Raw genomic sequence first — 22,398 nt, 5'->3', positions numbered from 1 at the left:
GGAGGCACTCCAAGTTCCCGTGGACAAGGAAATGGATAAACAAACCACACTACAAGCAGGCATGCAATAAAAGTTAGCATTAATTGGGAAGAAAATCTGATAGCATGCCACAATACAGCCGATCCTTAAGAATATTCAACTAAATAAAATAGCTATTCACAAGAAGACAAAATGAACTTACTCTAAAGCATCTAGAGTTTAAGGAGATAAAAAGGAAAATAGTGGTAGCCTGGCACTGAGCTTTAGCAGTAGTGGGCTCCTAGCTTCCATCTAGAAAAGTAAAATGTTTTCAGGAGATGGAAGGTGATGGTAGACATAGAACAGCAGGAATATTATTAATGCCACTGAGCCATCCACTTATGATACTTAAGAGTCATTTTCATGTTGTATATGCTTTATCACAGTACTTTAAGAATTCCATTCTGGGCCCCCACCAGCTCACTGCTCCCAAACCCCATGGGAGCGAGAGCTCACCGCCTGGACAGGTGGGCATTCCTGAGACTGCAGAGTGGAAGAGACCACCAACAGTGCGCACACCTGCCCATATCCCTGGCACCAGAGAAAACTGTATACGGCCTCTGGGTTCCTGGAAATAAGCGCACAGGAGCAGCAGGTCCCATGCCCCTGAGACACCACCGGAACCTGAAGGGACCGACCAGATAAACAGTTCTCCGCACCCAAATCTCATGGGAGGGAGAGCTAAATCTTCAGAAAGTCAGACACGCGTGGGAAACCTGAGGAGACTACACTCTGCTCACATTACTGATTCCAGAGGAAAAAACAAACGCCATCTGGAACCCTGGTGCATGGAAGCTCCCGGAAAGGGCTGTGCAGATAATCCTGGTTGCTGTCCCCCCGGGGAGCTCATAAGCAACACCCCATTAGCAAACTTGAGCCTCAGGACCACAGGTAAGACAAACCTTCCTGCTCCAAGCGACGTACCTGGTGGACTCAAGACACAGGGCACAGGAATAGCTGAAGACCTGTAGATAGGAAAAACTACACGTCCGAAATCAGAACACTCTGTTCCCATAACTGGCTGAAAGAAAAAAAGGAAAACAGGTCTACAGCACTCCTGATACACAGGTTTATAGGACAGTCTAGCCACTGTCAGAAATAGCAGAACAAAGTAACACTAGAGATAATCTGATGGCGAGAGGCAAGCGCAGGAATCCAAGCAACAGAAACGAAGAATACATGTCATCATCAGAGCCCAATTCTCCCACCAAAACAAACACGGAATATGCAAACACACCAGAAAAGCAAGATCTAGTTTCAAAATCATATTTGATCATGATGCTGGAGGACTTCAAGAAAGACGTGAAGAACTCCCTTAGAGAAACACAGGAAAACATAAATAAACAAGTAGAAGCCTAAAGAGAGGAATCACAAAAATCCCTGAAAGAATTCCAGGAAAACACAATCAAACAGTTGAAGGAATTAAAAATGGAAATAGAAGCAAACAAGAAAGAACACATAGAAACATCCCCAGATATAGAAAACCAAAAGAAGAGACAAGGAGCCGTAGATACAAGCTTCACCAACAGAATAAAAGAGATAGAAGAGAGAATCTCAGGAGCAGAAGATTCCATAGAAATCATCGACTCAACTGTCAAAGATAATGTAAAGCAGAAAAAGCTACTGGTCCAAAACATACAGGGAATCCAGGACTGAATGAGAAGATAAAATCTAAGGATAATAGGTATAGAAGAGAGTGAAGACTCCCAGGTCAAAGGAACAGTAAATATCTTCAACAAAATCATAGAAGAAATCTTCCCTAACCTAAAAAAAGAGATACCCATAGGCGTAAAAGGAGCCTACAGAACTCCAAATAGATTGGACCAGAAAAGAAACTCCTCCCGTCACATAATAGTCAAAACACCAAACACACAAAATAAAGAAAGAATATTAAAAGCAGTAAGGGGAAAAGGTCAAGTAACATATAAAGGCAGACCTATCAGAATCACACCAGACTTTTCTCCAGAAACTATGAAAGCCAGAAGATCCTGAACAGATGTCATACAGACCCTAAGAGAACACAAATGCCAGCCCAGGTTACTGTATCCTGCAAAACTCTCAATTAACATAGATGGAGAAAGCAAGATATTCCATGACAAAACCAAATTTAAACAATATCTTTATACAAATCCAGCACTATAAAGGGTAATAAATGGTAAAGCCCAACATAAGGAGGCAAGCTACACCCTAGAAGAAGCAAGAAACTAATCGTCTTGGCAACAAAACAAAGAGAAGAAAAGCACAACAACATAACCTCACATCCAAATATGAATGTAACAGGAAGCAATAATCACTATTCCTTAATATCTCTCAACATCAATGGCCTCAGCTCCCCAATAAAAAGACATAGATTAACAAACTGGATACGCAACGAGGACCCTGCATTCTGCTGCCTACAGGAAACACACCTCCGAGAAAAACACAGACACCACCTCAGAGTGAAAGGCTCAAAACAACTTGCCAAGCAAATGGTCAGAAGAAGCAAGCTGGAGTAGCCGGATGTAGATCTCTCCTGAGAGACACAGCCAGAATACAGCAAATACAGAGGCGAATGCCAGCAGCAAACCACTGAACTGAGAACAGAACCCCCGTTGAAGGAATCAGAGAAAGAACTGGAAGAGCCTGAAGGGGCTCGAGACCCCATATGAACAACAATGCCAAGCAACCAGAGCTTCTAGGGACTAAGCCACTACCTAAACTTTATATATGGACTGACCCTGGACTCTGACCTCATAGGTAGCACTGAATATCCTAGTAAGATCACCAGTGTAAGGGGAAGCCCTGGGTCCTGCTAAGATTGAAGCCCAGTGAACTAGATTGTTGGGGGGAGGGCGGCAATGGGGGGAGGATGGGGAGGGGAACACCCATAAAGAAGGGGAGGGGGAGTTTCCTTGCTAAACATAATCCCTTATGTTGGCCCGTAAACCAGGAAAGGGAATAAGACTGGAACTGTAAATAATACTCAAGTTAATAAAAAAAATAGAGAAAGAAAAAAGAATTCCATTCTGATCTTTTCTCACAGGAACTAAACCTTCTTCCCTGAGACATCATGGCCCTGGCCCCAGAATTGAGCAGACAGACAAAACTGAAAGAGGTCGCAGGGATCCCACTGATGGATCCAACTGTCAACAACTGGAGTCAGATTCAGACCTTCAAGGCAAAGCCAGATGACCTCCTCATCTGTACTTACCCTAAATCAGGTAACCTGGTAGAGTAGTAGCCCCAGCCTCATCCTCTGAGCTATCTGAACTCCTCACCTAAGTTAGAACTACCTACAGTTAGAAGCTGGCTCTTTTTGTCCCACAATGGGTGCTACTTCACATGTCTTATCCCTGGGATCTTGAAGCTTAGTCTGTACCATTCATTTTTCTTGGGAAGAGGTGAGATTTGTCTCTACTTTTTTACCTTTCCCAGAGATCCAAAGTATTTCTTCTATAGCTAACAAGATCCTGGTTAGAACAGAAGGTAAAGCCAACATCTGCATCCACACCCCTTCATTAGTATATTTGAAGAATAATCTTCTAACTCAATCTTTATGGTCTTCCCAGGGACAACATGGATTCAAGAAATTGTCAACATGATTGAGCAGAATGGGGATGTAGAGAAGTGCCAGAGAACCATCATTCAACACCGACACCCTTTTATTGAGTGGGCTCAGCCACCCCAGCCTTCAGGTAAGAGACCCTGATTCCATATATGTTCCTCTTCTGTCTAATCTCTGTCCTTGTCCCTTCATCTTCTCTTTTTCTTTCCTATCCTGTCTCTCTCCCTCCCCCTATTTGTCTTTTGGAACAGCATCATGCTGTATATTAGTCCGGCTTTGAACTCACTGAGATTCTCCTGCTTCTGCCTCCTGAGTGTTGGGTTAAATGTATATGCCACCCTTTCCAGATCCATTTCTTTTCTGTATTTCTACCAAATGTGAATCAGCAAGGAAGATAGATGCATATGAAGGCAAAATTCTGCCTAATGTTCTCATTATACCTTTGCTCTGGTCATGTGTAACTGCAGAATAGAGGAAGGAACAGAAATCTACTCATCAGCAGCTCACACCCATCTGCGTTCAGTACTTTACTTTCATAACCAAGTGGTTTCTGGACAGTGTCTTATGATTCAAAACACACACACACACGCACACACACACATACACACAAACAGAAACACAAACACATGCATGCACACACATATACACACATACACATATAAACATGTGCACACATACACACACATACACACATGCACACACATATGCATGCATATAAATACACACACATACACATGTACATACATACATATGCACACACACACACACACACGAGGAGGCAATTACTTTGTTCAATTGAAAAGCTATTTTTCACGTAACTTTAACTGAACATTTTTCTTTTCATACATAGTTTCTAGTCTTGAGATTTCCTTGCTAAACATAATCCCTTATTGTTGTGAAATCAACTTTATCAAATTCTTAGTTCAAGAGCAGTGTGTGGCCAGACTCTTCACCAAAATATAATATAATAACCTCCAGCCCATCTCTCCATAGAGCAGTTCTGCGACCTCATGAGTGGGCCTCCACACTCTACTCTTTTTTTGGCACTGTGCTCTTCCAAAATTTCCCCAGAATTGTCTGTGAAGCTTTGCTTACAGCATTTTAGGGGTTTTAAACTCAAATTTCAGGACACATTATAAATCTGTCATGAAGCTCATCACATTGAGTCTATAGTTAGGAGCACAGACAGATGCTAATGTTTTGCTCACCTTTTTCTATTTAGTTTAATTTCCCATTGGGCTGCCAATCTGTGGGTGAACCTTTCTGGAAACCGTATTATGGATATACACACCCAGAGATACAGTTCATAGTCCAGTCAAGTTGACAATGGAAAGTAAGCATTATACCTTGTCACCTTCCAGACCTCATATCATAGAAGTAAGGTGGAACGCAAGTTTACAGCATGCCCTTCCGCTGTATGTTTATAGTTAAATGCCACTTATTATCAGTCACAATTCTAGTTTTTTAAAAGTATCTCTGCTCCTTGTTTGACAGGTTTTCAGATTATTCATATAAGAGAATCTTTACCATTTTCTGTGGATCACAGTCCAGATTCAAATGTGCCACCTAACAGAATGATTTCATGCAATCTTTGAAGCAATGCAGGACTAATTCTCTAACTTCTCCACTGCCATTATTTGAATAGCCTGATTGCTAGATTAAAGGAAAGACCTTAGGGACAGTCTGCAATATCTTTATTTCATCTTACCCCATTTTAACTCAATGATTCACAGAGAAAGTCCCTACAAGGTTTGTAAATAGAAGTGCAGAAATTACAAATCATGTATCAGAAAGGATGTAATAGAAGAAACATCACTGCACATAACCAGAGAGAAGTTTTTGATATGGCTGGAAGGGAGGTGAAAAGAGTCTGCTCACTGTTTCTTATCAGCTCTGGCTCAATAGGACAAATTTGGTTATTCTTGGCTTCCAGGTCATTATCCTCAAAATGAGAGAGTGAATTCCTTGAGGTTCCAATAAGAGACTTCATGTTTGGGTGTTGAGAGGGACACTAAGAGGAGTTTCCTTAGAGATGTAAGTCTTGTTAGGAGAATTGTTAACCCCATGGTCATACAGATAGCAGCATGAAAGAGCACTGATGAGAATCCAAGCAACATGGTAAAATATGGGAAGTCCATTCTTATAGGTCTCAGAGGAATTGGGGGGTTTCATGAACTCAGGCTGACTAATTCCTATAGAGAACGAAAAGGAGGAGGAGGAGGAGGAAGGGGGAGGAGGAGGAGGAAAGGGGAGAAGGAAGAGAAGGAGGAGGAGGAGGAGGAGGAGGAGGAGGAGGAGGAGGAGGAGGAATAATCTCAAGGTAGGAATGTACAACTCCAGTGATGTGTGTGGGACACATCTATTGAAGTTGAACATGCTACACAGGTGTGGGATGTGTTGTCATTAGTGGCTTTCTGTTCTCCTTGGGTCTGGTAGTTTGGGCATCTAAATTTTCTTAAAGAAGGAAGAATAGAGTCTTTCTTCCTCCTATAATTTGAGAACCAAGTGAATCTCTTAGTCTATAGATTTTAGACAAGGACATATACGTTCCTAGTGCTGGGTCGCTATTTCCTTTATAGAAAGTACAGGCTGTGCCTGTGGTGTGTGTGTGTGCTGAGGAACAGTCCTGTTTGGATTTTCTTAATAACACATACTTATCGAAGCCTCCATCCCATTTTCTACAAACTGACAGTAAATTCACTCGAAGGGAGCATCCAGGTCTTAAGCTATGTAAGCCTACAAACACGAAAGCAAAACCAATAATCCTTCTTCCACCACCCCCAATCCCCAAGGCAAAAATACGAGAATCCCTGTGTGGATGCTGGATTCCCTGAGCAGCACCTGGAGTGGATATTCTCATGTGCTGAGCATACTGTGCAATCATCTCCTGAATTGTGTTACAGGTGTGGACAAAGCCAATGCGATGCCAGCTCCAAGGATATTAAGGACCCATCTTCCCCCTCAGCTGCTGCCACCGTCTTTCTGGACAAACAACTGTAAGGTAAGACAGTAGCAGTTCCTATCGGGACTGGAGCAGGGAGCCCAGAGCCTCAGGCCTTCACAGCCTGAGTGAGTATAGCTTCCTTAGCAGTACGCTGTACCTCTGAGACCTCATACTGTGCAGTAAAGTCAAACACCATGCTAGATTTAGTAGAGTGGTTCCCCAGAGGCTTTCAAATGTGATGTGAAGGCCGAGGGCAGACTGAGGTACTGGGGATCATGTGTTCTTCAGTGAAGCAGACTGGGAGTGGGGAACGGGAACCATAGGCTGTAGGCTATAGGAGGGCTTATGGAGTGGAGCACAAAGAAGACTGAGCAGATCAAGTGCAAAGGACTGATGTTCAAAGGGTAAATCCCAGTGGAGCTGCAGAGGAGGCTTGGATGGAGCCTCAGAAGCCTCCAGGCTGCTTTCACTCTTTCTAGGATTATGTCATGTGTCCCAGTGTCTTGTCTATTGTGTTCCTGACACATTGAGGGTGTTTGACCATGATAGGAGTATACCATAGGTATACCAAGGAGTATGCCAAGGGTACAGAATTCGTGCAGTGAGTGGAGCTGAAATTCAAGGATGAGTCAATGGCTTTTCTAAGAATAATCTTTTTCTTTTTTAAATGGAAATAGTGAAAGAAAGATAAAAAGGGACTAGAGAAATGGGCTCAGTGCTTAAGTGTATTGACTGTTCTTCCAGAGGACAAAGGTTCAGATACTAGCTCACAACTGTCTGTAACTTCAGTACTAGGGGATATGATGCCCTCTTCTGTTTTGTATGGGTACTGCTTGCACATGGGTCATAATCATACAAGCAGGCAATGCATCAATATAAATAAAACCATCACATAATTTAAGCTTTAAGGATTGTTTTGAAAGGACTAAAGTATTTATAGATAGCAGAAATATTGGTGGAGTTCCTACAATCAAATTACTTGTATTGTCCGTAAAGGTGGGTGACGAATGCCAATTCTATTCCTGGCATTACTGAGACCAGCTATCATGAAATCACTGAGGAATACCTCTTGATATTATCTGAGATCAAATAAGCTGAGGAAATTCCCAAGTTACAAAAAAATAAAACTGAAATAAAATTAAGAAAAGCATAATTATCATGGACCTGTGCAGTGGTATTTGATCCCCTGGATAATTCAGCAACATTAGCTTTAATGTTTGCACAGGGATTGAAACAGAACATGAACACAAGGAGATAAGAGAATGAGGAGAGAGCATAGGTATCATGGGTCATCATCTTCCATGTATATGTAGGTGGAGGAGTTGAGCTCTGTGGTACTGAGAACCGTCTTCAATGGGTATATTTTCAGTTTTGAATGAGTGAGGTTATTAAGTATATAAAACAAGCAAGAGAAAATGAACAAATAGAAAGCAGCAGGCAAATGGAAGGGTGGAGAGAGAGAGAGAGAGAGAGAGAGAGAGAGAGAGAGAGAGAGGGAGAGAGAGAGAGAGAGAGAGAGAGAGAGAGAGAGAGAGAGAGATAACAAACAACAAATCAGGTCCTCAAGCAGAAATTGCCTGGACAAGCCCTCTTGAATCTGACACTTGTTGTTCCCAGCACAGAGATTCTCAGGCAGAGCATAGAGTGTCCCTGGGCAAGGCTTCCAGGTCAAGGAACAAATCACAGTAGAAAGATAATATTACAAAGGGAGGACTCACAAACATCTAGCAAAAACTACTGATGAATCTCCATTGGGATAGCCAGTCAATTTACTCATAAAATACCCAGGCTGATCAGAATATTCCTCCAAGTAAAGGACAGGTAGGAAAGAGATAACATCAGGAGATCCTGTGCTCACACCATTTTCAAGAAACTGAGGAAGTTTAAGCATCAGCTGGAGTTTCACACTGAGGTTTCTCTCTATGGCTAAGGTTTCCAAGAGCTGATCTTCTAGTATCTCTTTCCCAATGGGCTAAACAAAGTAACACCTTTACAAAAGAGTTCACCTTCCAGATGTTCTCAGTAACTAGTTTTTTACTTGGGCTATTTTGCTCTTCTCTTCCCTCCTTGTCACAGAGTTCATGGAGTAGTCTCTCCCCAGATAAGGGATCTTGGAGTACACTTAGAAAAATATATTTGGTGTTGAAGTGCGTATGGAGTAACCCAACTTCTGAAGCCAGCTTCTCGGTGAATTCAAACAACAGAAGGAAATTTACCAATATAGTAGGTGGTAAAAAAGACTGTAGGCAACTTCTGGGTAGTCTTGTGTCATCTGTCAAAGGTTTTAAAGATTAATTCCCTATTCTTACCCTGGACTATAAGCTCTTACAAATCAGCATAAGATGACCCAAGTACCAGAAACACCAGTATATCTAACAGAAATACACATGATCTTATCTGAAGAGTCATCTCAGCTCAGATCCCCAGATTACTACTGTGATCATGATCATACATTACAACATACATACATACATACATACATACATACATACATACAACATACATAAGGAAAGAGACCTTCATGAGGGTGTCTGCTAAAGAACAGTTCAAGTTGGCTCCTAAAAACTTCTGACAAACCTGTTATATGCAAAAATAAGAAAATGTTAATGCGGCTGCTCCCAAACCCCGTGGGAGAGAGACTTCACCGCCTGGACAGGTAGGCACTCCTGAGACTTCAGAGCAGAAGAGACCACCAACATTGCCCAACCCTGCCCACATCCCTGGCCCAAGAGGAAACTGTATATGACCTCTGGGTTCCCTTGGATAAGGGCACAGCAGCAGCGGGTCAAGTGCGTCTGAGACACCCGCAGAACCTGAAGGGACCGACCAGATAAACAGTTCTCTACACCCAAATCCTGTGGGAGGGAGAGCTAAACTTTCAGAGAGGCAGACAAGCCTGGGAAACCAGAAGAGACTGCACTCTGCACACATTACTGATTCCAGAGGAAAACACCAAACGCCATCTGGAACCCTGGTGCACGGAAGCTCCTGGAAAGGGCAGCACAGAGCTTCCTAGTTGCTACCCCCACAAAGAGCTCGTAGGCAGCACCCCACAAGCAAACTTGAGCCTCAGCACCACAGGTAAGACAAACCTTCCTACTCCAAGCGACCTGCCTAGTGAACTCAGGACACAGGCCCACAGGAAGAGCTAAAGACCTGTAGATAGGAAAAACTACACGCCCGAAAGCAGAACACTCTGTTCCCATAACTGACTGAAAGAAAACAGGAAAACAGGTCTACAACACCCCTGAAACACAGGATTATAGGACAGTCTAGCCACTGTCAGAAATAGCAGAACAAAGTAACACCAGAGATAATCTGATGGTGAGAGGCAAGCGCACGAACCCAAGGAACAGAAACCAAGACTACATGGCATCATCGGAGCCCAATTCTTCCACCAAAGCAAACACTGAATATCCAAACACGCCAGAAAAGCAAGATCTAGTTTCAAAATCATATTTGATCATGACGCTGGAGGACTTCAAGAAAGATGTGAAGAACTCCCTTAGAGAAACACAGGAAAACATAAATAAACAAGTAGAAGCCTACAGAGAGGAATCACAAAAATCCCTGAAAGAATTCCAGGAAAACACAATCAAACAGTTGAAGGAATTAAAAATGGAAATAGAAGCAATCAAGAAAGAACACATGTAAACAACCCCGGATATAGGAAACCAAAAGAAGAGACAAGGAGCTGTAGATACAAGCTTCACCAACAGAATACAAGAGATGGAAGAGAGAATCTCAGGAGCAGAAGATTCTATAGAAATCATTGACTCAACTGTCAAAGATAATGTAAAGCAGAAAAAGCTACTGGTCCAAAACATACAGGAAATCCAGGACTCAATGAGAAGATCAAACCTAAGGATAATAGTTGTAGAAGAGAGTGAAGACTCCCAACTTAAAGGACCAGTAAATATATTCAACAAAATCATAGAAGAAAACTTCCCTAACCTAAAGAAGGAGATACCCATAGGCATACAAGAAGCCCACAGAACTCCAAATAGATTGGACCAGAAAAGAAACTCCTCCCGTCACATAATAGTCAAAACACCAAACGCACAAAATAAAGAAAGAATATTAAAAGCAGTAAGGGAAAAAGGTCAAGTAACATATAAAGGCAGACCTATCAGAATCACACCAGACTTTTCTCCAGAAACTATGAAAGCCTGAAGATCCTGGACAGATGTCATACAGACCCTAAGAGAACACAAATGGCAGCCCAGGTTACTGTATCCAGCAAAACATAGATGGAGAAACCAAGATATTCCATGACAAAACCAAATTTAAACAATATCTTTCTACAAATCCAGCACTAAAAATGATAATTAATGGTAAAACCCAACATAAGGAGGCAAGCTACACCCTAGAAGAAGCAAGAAACTAATCGCCTTGGCAACAAAACAAAGAGAAGAAAAAGCACACAAACATAACCTCATATCCAAATATGAATATAACAGGAAGCAATAATCACTATTCCTTAATATCTCTCAACATCAATGGACTCATCTCCCCAATAAAAAGACATAGATTAACAAACTGGATACGCAACAAGGTCCCTGCATTCTACTGCCTACAAGAAACACACCTCAGAGACAAAGACAGACACTACCTCAGAGTGAAAGGCTGGAAAACAACTTGCCGAGCAAATGGTCAGAAGAAGCACGCTGGAGTAGCCATTCTAATATCAAATAAAATCAATTTTCAACTAAAAGTCATCAAAAAAGATAAGGAAGGACACTTCATGTTCATCAAAGGAAAAATCCACTAAGATGAACTCCAATCCTAAATATCTATGCCCCAAATACAAGGGCACCTACATACGTAAAAGAAACCTTACTAAAGCTCAAAACACACATTGCACCTCACACAATAATAGTAGGAGATTTCAACACCCCACTCCCATCAATGGACAGATCATGCAAACAGAAATTAAACAGAGACAAAGACAGACTAAGATAAGTCACGAACCAAATGGACTTAACAGATATTTATAGAACATTCTATCCTAAAGGAAAAGTATATACCTTCTTCTCAGCTCCTCATGGTACTTTCTCCAAAATTGACCATATAATTGGTCAAAAAACAGGCCTCAACAGGTACAGAAAGATAGAAATCATCCCATGCGAGCTATCAGACCATCACGGCCTAAAGCTGGTCTTCAATAACAAAAAGGGAAGAATGCCCACATATACGTGGAAGTTGAACAATGCTCTACTCAACGATAACCTGGTCAAGGAAGAAATAAAGAAAGATATTAAAGACTTCTTAGAATTTAATGCAAATGAAGGTACAACATACCCAAACTTATGGGACACAATGAAAGCTGTGCTAAGAGGAAAACTCATACCTCTGAGTGCCTGCAGAAAGAAACAGGAAAGAGCATATGTCACCAGCTTGACATCACACCTAAAAGCTCTAGAACACAAAGAAGCAAATACACCCAGGAGAAGTAGAAAGCAGGAAATAATCAAACTCAGAGCTGAAATCAACCAAGTAGAAACAAAAAGGACCAGAGAAAGGATCAACAGTACCAAAAGTTGGATCTTTGAGAAAATCAACAAGATAGATAAACCCTTAGCCAGACTAACGAGAGGACACAGAGAGTGTGTCCAAATTAACAAAATCAGAAATGAAAAGGGAGACATAACTACAGATTCAGAGGAAATTCAAAAAATCATCAGATCTTACTATAAAAGCTTATATTCAACAAAACTTGAAAATCTGCAGGATATGGACAATTTCCTAGACAGATACCAGGTACCGAAGTTAAATCAGGAACAGATAAACCAGTTAAACAACCCCATAACTCCTAAGGAAATAGAAGCAGTCATTAAAGGTCTCCCAACCAAAAAGAGCCCAGATCCAGACGAGTTTAGTGCAGAATTCTATCATACCTTCATAGAAGACCTCGTACCAATATTATCCAAACTATTCCACAAAATTGAAACAGATGGAGCACTACCAAATTCCTTCTATGAAGCCACAATTACTCTTATACCTAAACCACACAAAGACCCAACAAAGAAAGAGAACTTCAGACCAATTTCCCTTATGAATATCGACGTAAAAATACTCAATAAAATTCTGGCAAACCGAATACAAGAGCACATCAAAACAATCACCCATCATGATCAAGTCGGCTTCATCCCAGGCATGCAGGGATGGTTTAATATACAGAAAACTGATTTATTTCAGTTAATTTTATACCCAGCCACTATGCTGAAGTTGTCTATCAGCTTCAGTAGTTCTCTGGTGGAACTTTCAACCACCATGATTTTTTCAACGTGATCCATTATATAAACAAACTGAAAGAACAAAAGCACATGATCATTTCATTAGATGCTGAGAAAGCATTTGACAAAATTCCACACCCTTTCATGATAAAAGTCCTGGAAAGAATAGGAATTCAAGGCCCATACCTAAACATAGTAAAAGCCATATACAGCAAACCAGTTGCTAACATTAAACTAAATGGAGAGAAACTTGAAGCAGTCCCACTAAAATCAGGGACTAGACAAGGTTGCCCACTCTCTCCCTACTTATTCAATATAGTTCTTGAAGTTCTAGCCAGAGCTATCAGAAAACAAAAGGAGGTCAAGGGGATACAGATCGGAAAAGAAGAAGTCAAAATATCAGAGCTATCAGAAAACAAAAGGAGGTCAAGGGGATAGAGATCGGAAAAGAAGAAGTCAAAATATCACTATTTGCAGATGATATGATAGTATATTTAAGTGATCCCAAAAGTTCCACCAGAGAACTACTGAAGCTGATAGACAACTTCAGCATAGTGGCTGGGTATAAAATTAACTGAAATAAATCAGTAGCCTTCCTCTACACAAAAGAGAAACAAGCCGAGAAAGAAATTAGGGAAACGACACCCTTCATAATAGACCCAAATAATATAAAGTACCTCAGTGTGACTTTAAACAAGCAAGTAAAAGATCTGTACAATAAGAACTTCAAGAACCTGAAGAAAGAAATTGAAGAAGACCTCAGAAGATGGAAAGGTCTCCCATGCTCATGGATTGGCAGGACTAATATAGTAAAAATGGCCATTTTACCAAAAGCGATCTACAGATTCAATGCAATCCCCATCAAAATACCAATCCATTTCTTCAAAGAGTTAGACAGAACAATTTGCAAATTCATCTGGAATAAGAAAAAACCCAGGATAGCTAAAACTATCCTCAACAATAAAAGGACTTCAGGGGGAATCACTATCCCTGAACTCAAGCAGTATTACAGAGCAATAGTGATAAAAACTGCATGGCATTGGTACAGAGACAAACAGATAGACCAATGGAACAGAATTGAAGACCCAGAAATGAACCCACACACCTATGGGCACTTGATTTTTGATAAAGGAGCCAAAAGCAGCCAATGGAAAAAAGATAGCATTTTCAGCAAATGGTGCTGGTTCAACTGGAGGTCAACATGGAGAAGAATGCAGATCAATCAATGCTTATCACCCTGTACAAAGCTTAAGTCCAAGTGGATCAAGGACCTCCACATCAAACTAGATACACTCAAACTAATAGAAGAAAAACTAGGGAAGCATCTGGAACACATGGGCACTGGAAAAAATTTCCTGAACAAAACACCAGTGGCTTACGCTCTAAGATCAAGAATCGACAACTGGGATCTCATAAAACTGCAAAGCTTCTGTAAGGCAAAGGACACTGTGGTTAGGACAAAACGGCAACCAACAGATTGGGAAAAGATCTTTACCAATCCTACAACAGATAGAGGCCTTATATCCAAAATATACAAAGAACTCAAGAAGTTAGACCGCAGGGAGACAAATAACCCTATTAAAAAATGGGGTTCAGAGCTAAACAAAGAATTCACAGCTGAGGAACGCTGAATGGCTGAGAAACACCTAAAGAAATGTTCAACATCTTTAGTCATAAGGGAAATGCAAATCAAAACAACCCTGAGATTTCACCTCACACCAGTGAGAATGGCTAAGATCAAAACCTCAGGTGACAGCAAATGCTGGCAAGGATGGGGAGAAAGAGGAACACTCCTCCATTGTTGGTGGGATTGCAGACTGGTACAACCATTCTGGAAATCAGTATGGAGGTTCCTCGGAAAATTGGACATTGAACTGCCTGAGGATCCAGCTATACCTCTCTTGGGCATATACCCAAAAGATGCCGCAACAGATAAAAAAGACACGTGCTCCACTATTTTATAGCCTTATTTATAATAGCCAGAAGCTGGAAAGAACCCAGATGCCCTTCAACAGAGGAATGGATACAGAAAGTGTGGTACACCTACACAATGGAATATTACTCAGCTATCAAACACAATGACTTTATGAAATTTGTAGGCAAATGGTTGGAACTGGAAAATATCATCCTGAGTGAGATAACCCAATCACAGAAAAACACACATGGTATGCGCTCATTGATAAGTGGCTATTAGCCCAAATGCTTGAATTACCCTAGATGCCTAGAACACTTGAAACTCAATACGGGTGATCAAAATGTGAAATCTTCACTCCTTCTTTGAAAGGGGAACAAGAATATCCTTGGCAGGGAATAGAGAAGCAAAGATTAAAACAGAACCAGAGGAACACCCATTCAGAGCCTGCCACACATGTGGCCCATACATATACAGCCACCCAATTAGACAAGATGGATGAAGCAAAGAAGTGCAGGCAGACAGGAGCTGGATGTAGATCTCCTCTGAGAGACACAGCCAGAATACAGCAAATACAGAGGCGAATGCCAGCAGCAAACCACTGAACTGAGAATAGGACCTTCATTGAAGAAATCAGAGAAAGAACTGAAAAGCTTGAAGGGTCTCGAGACACCATATGAACAACAATGCCAAGCAACCAGAGCATCCAGGGACTAAGCCACTACCTAAAGACTATACATGGACTGACCCTGTACTCTGACCAAATAGATAGCATTGAATACCCTAGTAAGATCATCAGTGTAAGGGGAAGCCCTGGATCCTGCTAAGACTGAACCCCCAGTGAACGTGATTACTGGAGGGAGGGCGGCAATGGTGGGAGGATGCGGAGGGGAACACCAATAAAGAAGGGGAGGGGGAGGGATTAGGGGGATGTTGGCCCGTAAACCGGGAAAGGGAATAACACTCCAAATGGAAATAAGAAATACTCAAGTTAAAAAAGTAAATAAATAAATAAACAAACAAAAAAAGTGACAAAAAAAGAAAATGTTAATGCTGTACCAAATAGATCATTGTATCAAATATGACATAAAGAAAGAAGATGTGACTTTAGGTTGAATCATCAAATAAAGCAATGGTGTTTTATAATTGCTTACACATATATGTATATATCATCATATATTATATACATTATATATTATATATACATATTTAACGATTTATATATACAACACAGAAAATTAAAAACCAGAACGAGCCTAACCCTCAGACTGTGTGCATCAGAATAGAGAAATGTATGGACTTGGAAAGGGATGAATGAGGGCTGAGGAAAGGTGAGAGTTATGCCATGTGGCTGGAAAGCACATCCCTGAAAAGGAAAGATGAAACTCCTAAAATGTCAGTCAATACTGAGGTGAAAGACAGCCTGAGTACAAAGTGCAAGAATTAAATTAAAAAATAAATAAATAATCTGACACTTTAGAAAATTCTTTCCATTGGTGCACAGCAGCATTTTGACTTGGAGAATACATGGGCAAGATAACAAAGTCTCCCAACAGGGTCCTTATTGAAATGCACCTAGTGTTTGCTTATTCTGTGTAGAAACACACAGATTTTAAAGTGATCATCATGGAAGAAAGTGTGTGCTCATATCAAGTAGGATCCACGGTGCTGCTCCACGTCAAAACAGCAGGTGGAGCAATTGCTTTCTCAGAAATCAGGCTGAGGTTTCTGGAAGGCTCAGTGGCTCTGTAGTTGATTCAGAGTATGTAGAGGAAGAGTTTGCCCCTGATAACAAAAGGGAAATCAAGAATTGAGATAAATTTTAATGAGTTAGGGCTGGGCTGGGAGTACCATAATTGGTGACATTGCTCTAGGCTGAGTCTCAGTGCCAGGGCAGGAGAGCTGAGCATTCCCCAAAAGGACTCACCCAGAGGGACAACTAGGGAGTTCCAATATTTGTGTTCCTTTAACTCACCTCTCTTCTTCTCCAAAGTACCTTTATGTGGCTCGAAACGCCAAAGACTGCATGGTTTCCTACTACCACTTCTACAGAATGTGCCAGGTGCTCCCCAATCCAGGCACCTGGAATGAGTATTTTGAAACCTTCATCAATGGAAAAGGTAAATAAAAATGCATTGTCCCTCTGTGGTTTTACCCCGATTAGGCTGAGCTGAGAGAACAACCCCTGACAGTTGATCCCCCAGAGTTTCCTGTGCCTCCTATCCTGGCCTCTATTTGGGGATTCCCGACCTATAGACTTTCCTCAGCCTGTGTGACCCTGTCATAATATCAGGGTGCAAGTGATTGTGCATAATCAATATGAAGCCACTTTAATTCTCATATTAAAGAAAAGCCCCCAATACTGACAGAAACTACGTGACCTCAGAATCGAGCAGCTCAGTGATGCTGGGAAATATCTAATACAGAATTTTTCCTTCTCTGATGTACCTGAAGCCAGAAAAAAGAAAAAAAGAAAGAAAGAAAGAGAGAGAGAGAGACAGAGAGACAGAGACAGAGACAGAGAGTGAGACAGAGAGAGAGAGAGAAAGAAAGAAAGAAAGAAAGAAAGAAAGAAAGAGAGAGAGAGAAAGAGAGAGAGAAAGAGAGAGAGAAAGAAAAAGAAAAAAGGAAAGTCAAACTTTCCTGACTTGGAAGGTTTGTGTCCATGAAAACAATTCTTGTTTTTCACAGTAAGTTGGGGATCTTGGTTTGACCATGTGAAAGGATGGTGGGAAATTCGAGACAGATACCAGATTCTCTTCCTCTTCTATGAAGACATGAAGAGGGTAAGTAAATTACTTCTTCAGCATCAGGAACAGGGAAGCTGCTTTAGGAATGTGGTTCTGACAGAGATGTCTGGAAAAATGTGATAGTGTGAAAACTCTTTTCCAGTCCAACTAATGCTACCCTCACTCACAGGACCCAAAGCGTGAAATCCAGAAGGTAATGCAGTTCATGGGCAAGAATTTGGATGAAGAGGTCGTGGATAAAATAGTCCTGGAGACATCGTTTGAGAAAATGAAAGACAATCCTTTGACAAATTTTTCTACAATCCCCAAGACTATCATGGACCAGTCCATTTCCCCTTTCATGAGAAAAGGTCTGTGGGGCTTATTTATCTCTAATTCTGAGGCAGTCCCTCTCCAATCCACATATTGTGATTCTAAGAAAGCTAGAGATTTGTTCCTAGTGTACAAGAAGCTCTACAAAGCAAGTCTTACAGATAACTAAGACAGACTCCCCTTGGTGCACACCTCCTTGGGATCCCTGCCTGCGGTTAGACTCATCAGAGCTGACATCTAGTTTGATTCTGTCTCCAAATCATGACTCATGACACTTTCAGGACTTTCAGCATGTATTACTGAGACCCAGGCCCTTAATGCTTCCTAGATTTTGAAAGAAAAAAATCTGATTATCCCTGGTGATTCACTTTTAAGTGGGGAATGTTATTTTTTAAAGTTAGTATACTCAATAACTTTCTAAAACTCAACAGTTCGATGATTTCACACAGATCCTCAGTAAACCCACTTTCCAAAAAGGTAGGTACAGAATGAAACCCATCCCACTGTCTCATTAACATCTGCACTTTTTTCCACTGCTATGCAACCAGGACTAGGTTTTATAAACAGCTGCAGAACTTTTTTTCTTTTACTTTCAGCACAGGAGTTAATCCATTGCCCTTGCAGTATTCCCTCTTTTCTCTCTTAGACTTTGGTAAGGTTTGAGAAGCACCCTTTTTCCCAGTCTATCCATGTCCACTCTTCTCTGCACTCACTTGTGTTTGCTTCTTTGCTTGCTTGCTTTGGCCATAAAAACACAACTAAGAATACCATGACAGAAACCTGTTCACTAACACAAACCGTGATTACCTTACATACTTTTGCTTACCAGAATATGAGCTATCCCTCCAGGAAAAGAAATACTGACCTCTACGCATGACTGTCTATACAGGACTCATGGATATCCTGTTATTCTTCCAAGTATTTCTCTTATTCTAGATATTGTGTCCATATTTTTATGATTAATGCTACAATGAACATTTCTTGTTCATCAAGTTGGATAATTTTCTTTAAGAATCACAAGTGTTACAGTGATTATCTCTCTAAAATTATTTAAAATAATAAAAATAGAATCTCGTTCCAATAACATAATCTACTAAAAACAATTCATAGAAATAAACGATGCAGTTCAATACATTCTTACAAACAAATAAAACTAAGTGATCAAAGTAAAAAGAATTCCATCAGCTTGGTTGATATCCTGCCATATCCTTTGCAGGCAATCTTTCCTTCAGAAGAAAATATTCCCATTTCTCACTGTAAGTTGGTTTTGTTTGTTCTTAGGTGGCATATACTTGGAGTGTCACAATATGTATTTTCTTATGCCCCAGATCTCTGGCCAGTATAACATCTTAAGATCTCCTTGTATGGCTATATGTCTACCATTCCTTCATTTTTATAATTGTTACTACCTAATATGTGTGTGTAGCACAGTAGAGCCAAGATTCTGGGTCACATTGAATTGATTGATTTTATTTAGATGCCAGAGCCCCTGCACAAAGAAAACTAAACCCCCTTCTCATTAAGGAGAGGTAAAGTGGTGAGGAATTGAGCTCCTCTCAGGACAGCACCAATGTGGGTACTGCACACTCCAGTCAGGGATACAGTCTGTCAACCACACACTGATGCTTTTGTCTGGCCTTTGTCCTTTAGGAATTGTGGGTGATTGGAAAAACCACTTTACTGTGGCCCAGAATGAGAGGTTTGATGAAATCTATGAGCAAAAGTTGGATGGAACCTCTCTAAACTTCTGCACGGAACTCTGATCAAGATGAGAAGATAGACATCAAGGACAGGAGTCCGTCTGCAAGCCTCAATCCAGCCAAAGGAAGATCAGAAAGCAAACTGTAAATGCCAAGGACTGTGACACCGACTCTGTTATTACTGACATCACATTACAATTCACAAAATCATATTATGTCCAGTGTATACTTTCTCCACTATTCAGTACAAATCAGTAAGATGGCTTAATAAGCTAATAAATAAACAAACTTGAATAGTATAAATTTTATGATGACATCTTTCTAGGAGGTATAGCCTATATTCTAACTCTAAATAACTATCTTATGCACAAAAACACAAATATTAGAAATCATCTAAATGAATGTACAGAAATTCCTAATGTCTTTCTGCTCAATCGGTATTTTTCATGGTTACAGTGGGAAGACTCAGTTTGTAGACAACTTGTTGCAACATGCTCACTGGAACATTTTCTACCTGGTAGGAGGAAATTGAGGGAAGGACTTCAAGGAGATGTCAGAAATCCAAATCTTAATAAACAGAATCCTAGTTCTGGAGCATAAAAGAAACAGAAGAAAGGCATGAGGGTGACCTTTGGAAAGCACAAATTGTGTCTTGAAAAAAGCAGAATGGATGCTTGGTGTTCAACTTGCAGCCAGTTGAGTTTTGATCTCCTGTCATCTCTTCTGAGGAACAGCTTGTACTTTTGCCCACTTTAGCAGAGTCCATCTGCATTTGCTTGCCAGCATACTTCCTTCCACCTCCCACTCGCTCCATGTCTTGGGCATCCTTTTACTCCCAGTAACCAGGCAATATGGAGAACACAGCATGTTGCACGATGGCTCGGAAGACGGAAAGGCAAACACGTTTCGGGTCACAAATTCTCAGCACTTACCCTTTCACTTTAGTTGCAGATGTCAGCACTGCTAAGCTGAGATCAGCAGGAGCAGCCTGTGGTATGAGCAGGATATATATGTGAGTTCAGGGTACCTAGCATGAGCTAGAATGACATTTGCTTTCTATCACTCAAATGTACACTTTCTCCTAAATGTTGAGGACGTGGGCACAGCATGTGTTACTACCAGCAAGAGCTATGAGAAGGTGTAGTAGAAGTTAGTGGATGGAAGCTAAGAAACTGGAACATGGCCTAGAAGAAAATGAGTGCTCCTGGCCCTGGGTCTTCCTTTCCCTTGTTTCTTGGCCATGAAAAATTCAATAAAATGAGGTGGTTAGTTTTGCTTTGCCATTTACCCTCACCATGATATTCTGTCCATCTCTCCACAGAATGTAAATTCCAAACCCAAGAGCTAAAATAAAGCTTCTGTCTTTATAAGTTGCTTTCCCCAGATATTGTTATAATGAAAGAAAGCTCACTAATACATTCCCAATGATGTGGTTATAAAATACTAGAAAAGTCTGAAATTTTGTTGAACTTATAGACAATCGCTTGGTTACTGCCGAAATCTAACCATATGTGTATAGTTAATTAACAATGTCTATTATATTAAAAAATTATATCCTAATTGTATTGTAAATTTTTATTGTTTGCTTCTAAGTCTTGAAATTATTCAAAGTTTCTCTAGGTAGAGAGTCCCCTCTTACAATCCAAACTAAACTGAAGTCCCTACATCTGCCTCCTTTCAGGGTTAAGTTCATAAGAGCCCAGAGTCACTCTAGCCTATAAAAGGAATGACTCTGGTCTCCAACCATCTACTGGTTAACTGTAGATTTAAGGTAAACTTTGGAAACATAATAGTGTCGAACTTAAGCCTCTTTTGGCTTTATTTTTCTGGGAGTTTCCTTTGTATTCAGAAATTAAAATAGCAGAACTTGAAAGAGATAAATGGTAAAACATACTATGTTGGCTTTGTACACGATTGTATTCATAATTTACCCATTGGCAATTTTTAACTATTACTTTTAGAGAAAAGAATTAATCAAGTAAATGAAACATTACATCAGAAGAGTAGTTAAGTAACTGTTAGAACGTTTATAAACATTTTAGTTTTACTAGCATTGACTTATGATTATTTTACTAGCACGTCTCTATATACACAAAATTCAATAAAAGAGTTTCAGTTACTCCATTTGTTTGCTATCAATCATTTATTTATTTCTGCTCATGATAAATACTGATAACAGACTGGGTGCAGGAAAATGGATAGTAAAAATGATTCAGTCCAGTTTAAGAATGAGCCAATTAATAAGCTCATGCAACCTTCCTCGGCAGACCTCTCTTACATCTGGTATCACTAAAACCTTGAGGTCTCCAATGCTTTTTGTACTTCATGGTTACAGCTTTACTCTTGGATTTTGGGGGTACTGTTGAGGATCAGGGATCCATCCCCTTCTGTGGCAGTCTCAGTTCAGACTGACACCTTTTAAACAAATGTGCATGTTCAGAAGTTGAAGTCTGCTATAGGTGGAGTTTTTCCTCAGTGTATGTTCATATCATCCCACAGCAGAGCAGGGGATTACAGGTAACAATCTCAGCCTCTTTTTCAGCATACACCTTAGCTGAAATTTTCACTTTGTCTTTTCCTAGTCAGTAATCTGCAGATTTTTTTCCAATCTGTCTATCCAACAGTTGCTCTTTTTCACCACAGATGTAGACAAGAGAGTTCAGAAGAAGCCACAGCATAGCCTAAATGCTCTCTTGTCTTGAAATTACCTGTGCCAACTAATTAGTTCCTAATTATTTGATTTAATTTTCAGTTTAAGTGCTCAATTCTTAGCATCCATTCGTGAATTCAAGTACACCTAAGTTCATAATAGAAGCATTTTTACAGCTTTACTCATATATTGACCCTTAAACACAGATAGTAGGAGACTTCAATACCCTACTCAGTTGACATGTCATACAGACAAAACTAAATAGAGAAATACCAGAGCTAACTGACATCGAAAACTAAATGGATCTGACAAATATTTACAGAACATTTCAC

At 40.4% G+C, this 22,398-nt stretch overlaps 1 protein-coding gene across 8 annotated transcripts in view; it reads left to right on the top strand.

Moving 5' to 3' along the window:
• The window catches only part of LOC148003312 (sulfotransferase 1C2A-like), a 77,406-nt gene extending 56,418 nt beyond the window's left edge, over nt 1–20,988 (top strand). For 6 of the 8 annotated variants that reach the window (XM_087567962.1, XM_087567960.1, XM_087567955.1 and 3 more), the window contains 7 exons: nt 3,041–3,218; nt 3,567–3,692; nt 6,466–6,563; nt 16,648–16,774; nt 17,346–17,440; nt 17,574–17,754; nt 19,367–20,988. In XM_087567962.1, coding sequence (XP_087424088.1) covers nt 3,068–3,218; nt 3,567–3,692; nt 6,466–6,563; nt 16,648–16,774; nt 17,346–17,440; nt 17,574–17,754; nt 19,367–19,479 — 891 coding nt within the window. In that variant the 5' untranslated portion in view covers nt 3,041–3,067 and the 3' untranslated portion in view covers nt 19,480–20,988. Of the gene's footprint in view, nt 1–404; nt 910–3,040; nt 3,219–3,566; nt 3,693–6,465; nt 6,564–8,582; nt 8,730–16,647; nt 16,775–17,345; nt 17,441–17,573; nt 17,755–19,366 lie in introns of all 8 variants that reach the window. The other 2 variants (XM_087567963.1, XM_087567961.1) reach the window with 2 other exon arrangements.
• Nucleotides 20,989–22,398: the final 1,410 nt, after the last annotated feature.

This window comes from Rattus norvegicus, chromosome 9 (assembly GCF_021556685.1).
Source record: "Rattus norvegicus strain SHRSP/BbbUtx chromosome 9, alternate assembly SHRSP_T2T, whole genome shotgun sequence".
Taxonomy (NCBI): Eukaryota; Metazoa; Chordata; class Mammalia; order Rodentia; family Muridae; genus Rattus; species Rattus norvegicus.
The sequence above is the reverse complement of the archived record's forward strand: the minus strand, read 5'-3'. Positions and strand labels throughout refer to the sequence as shown.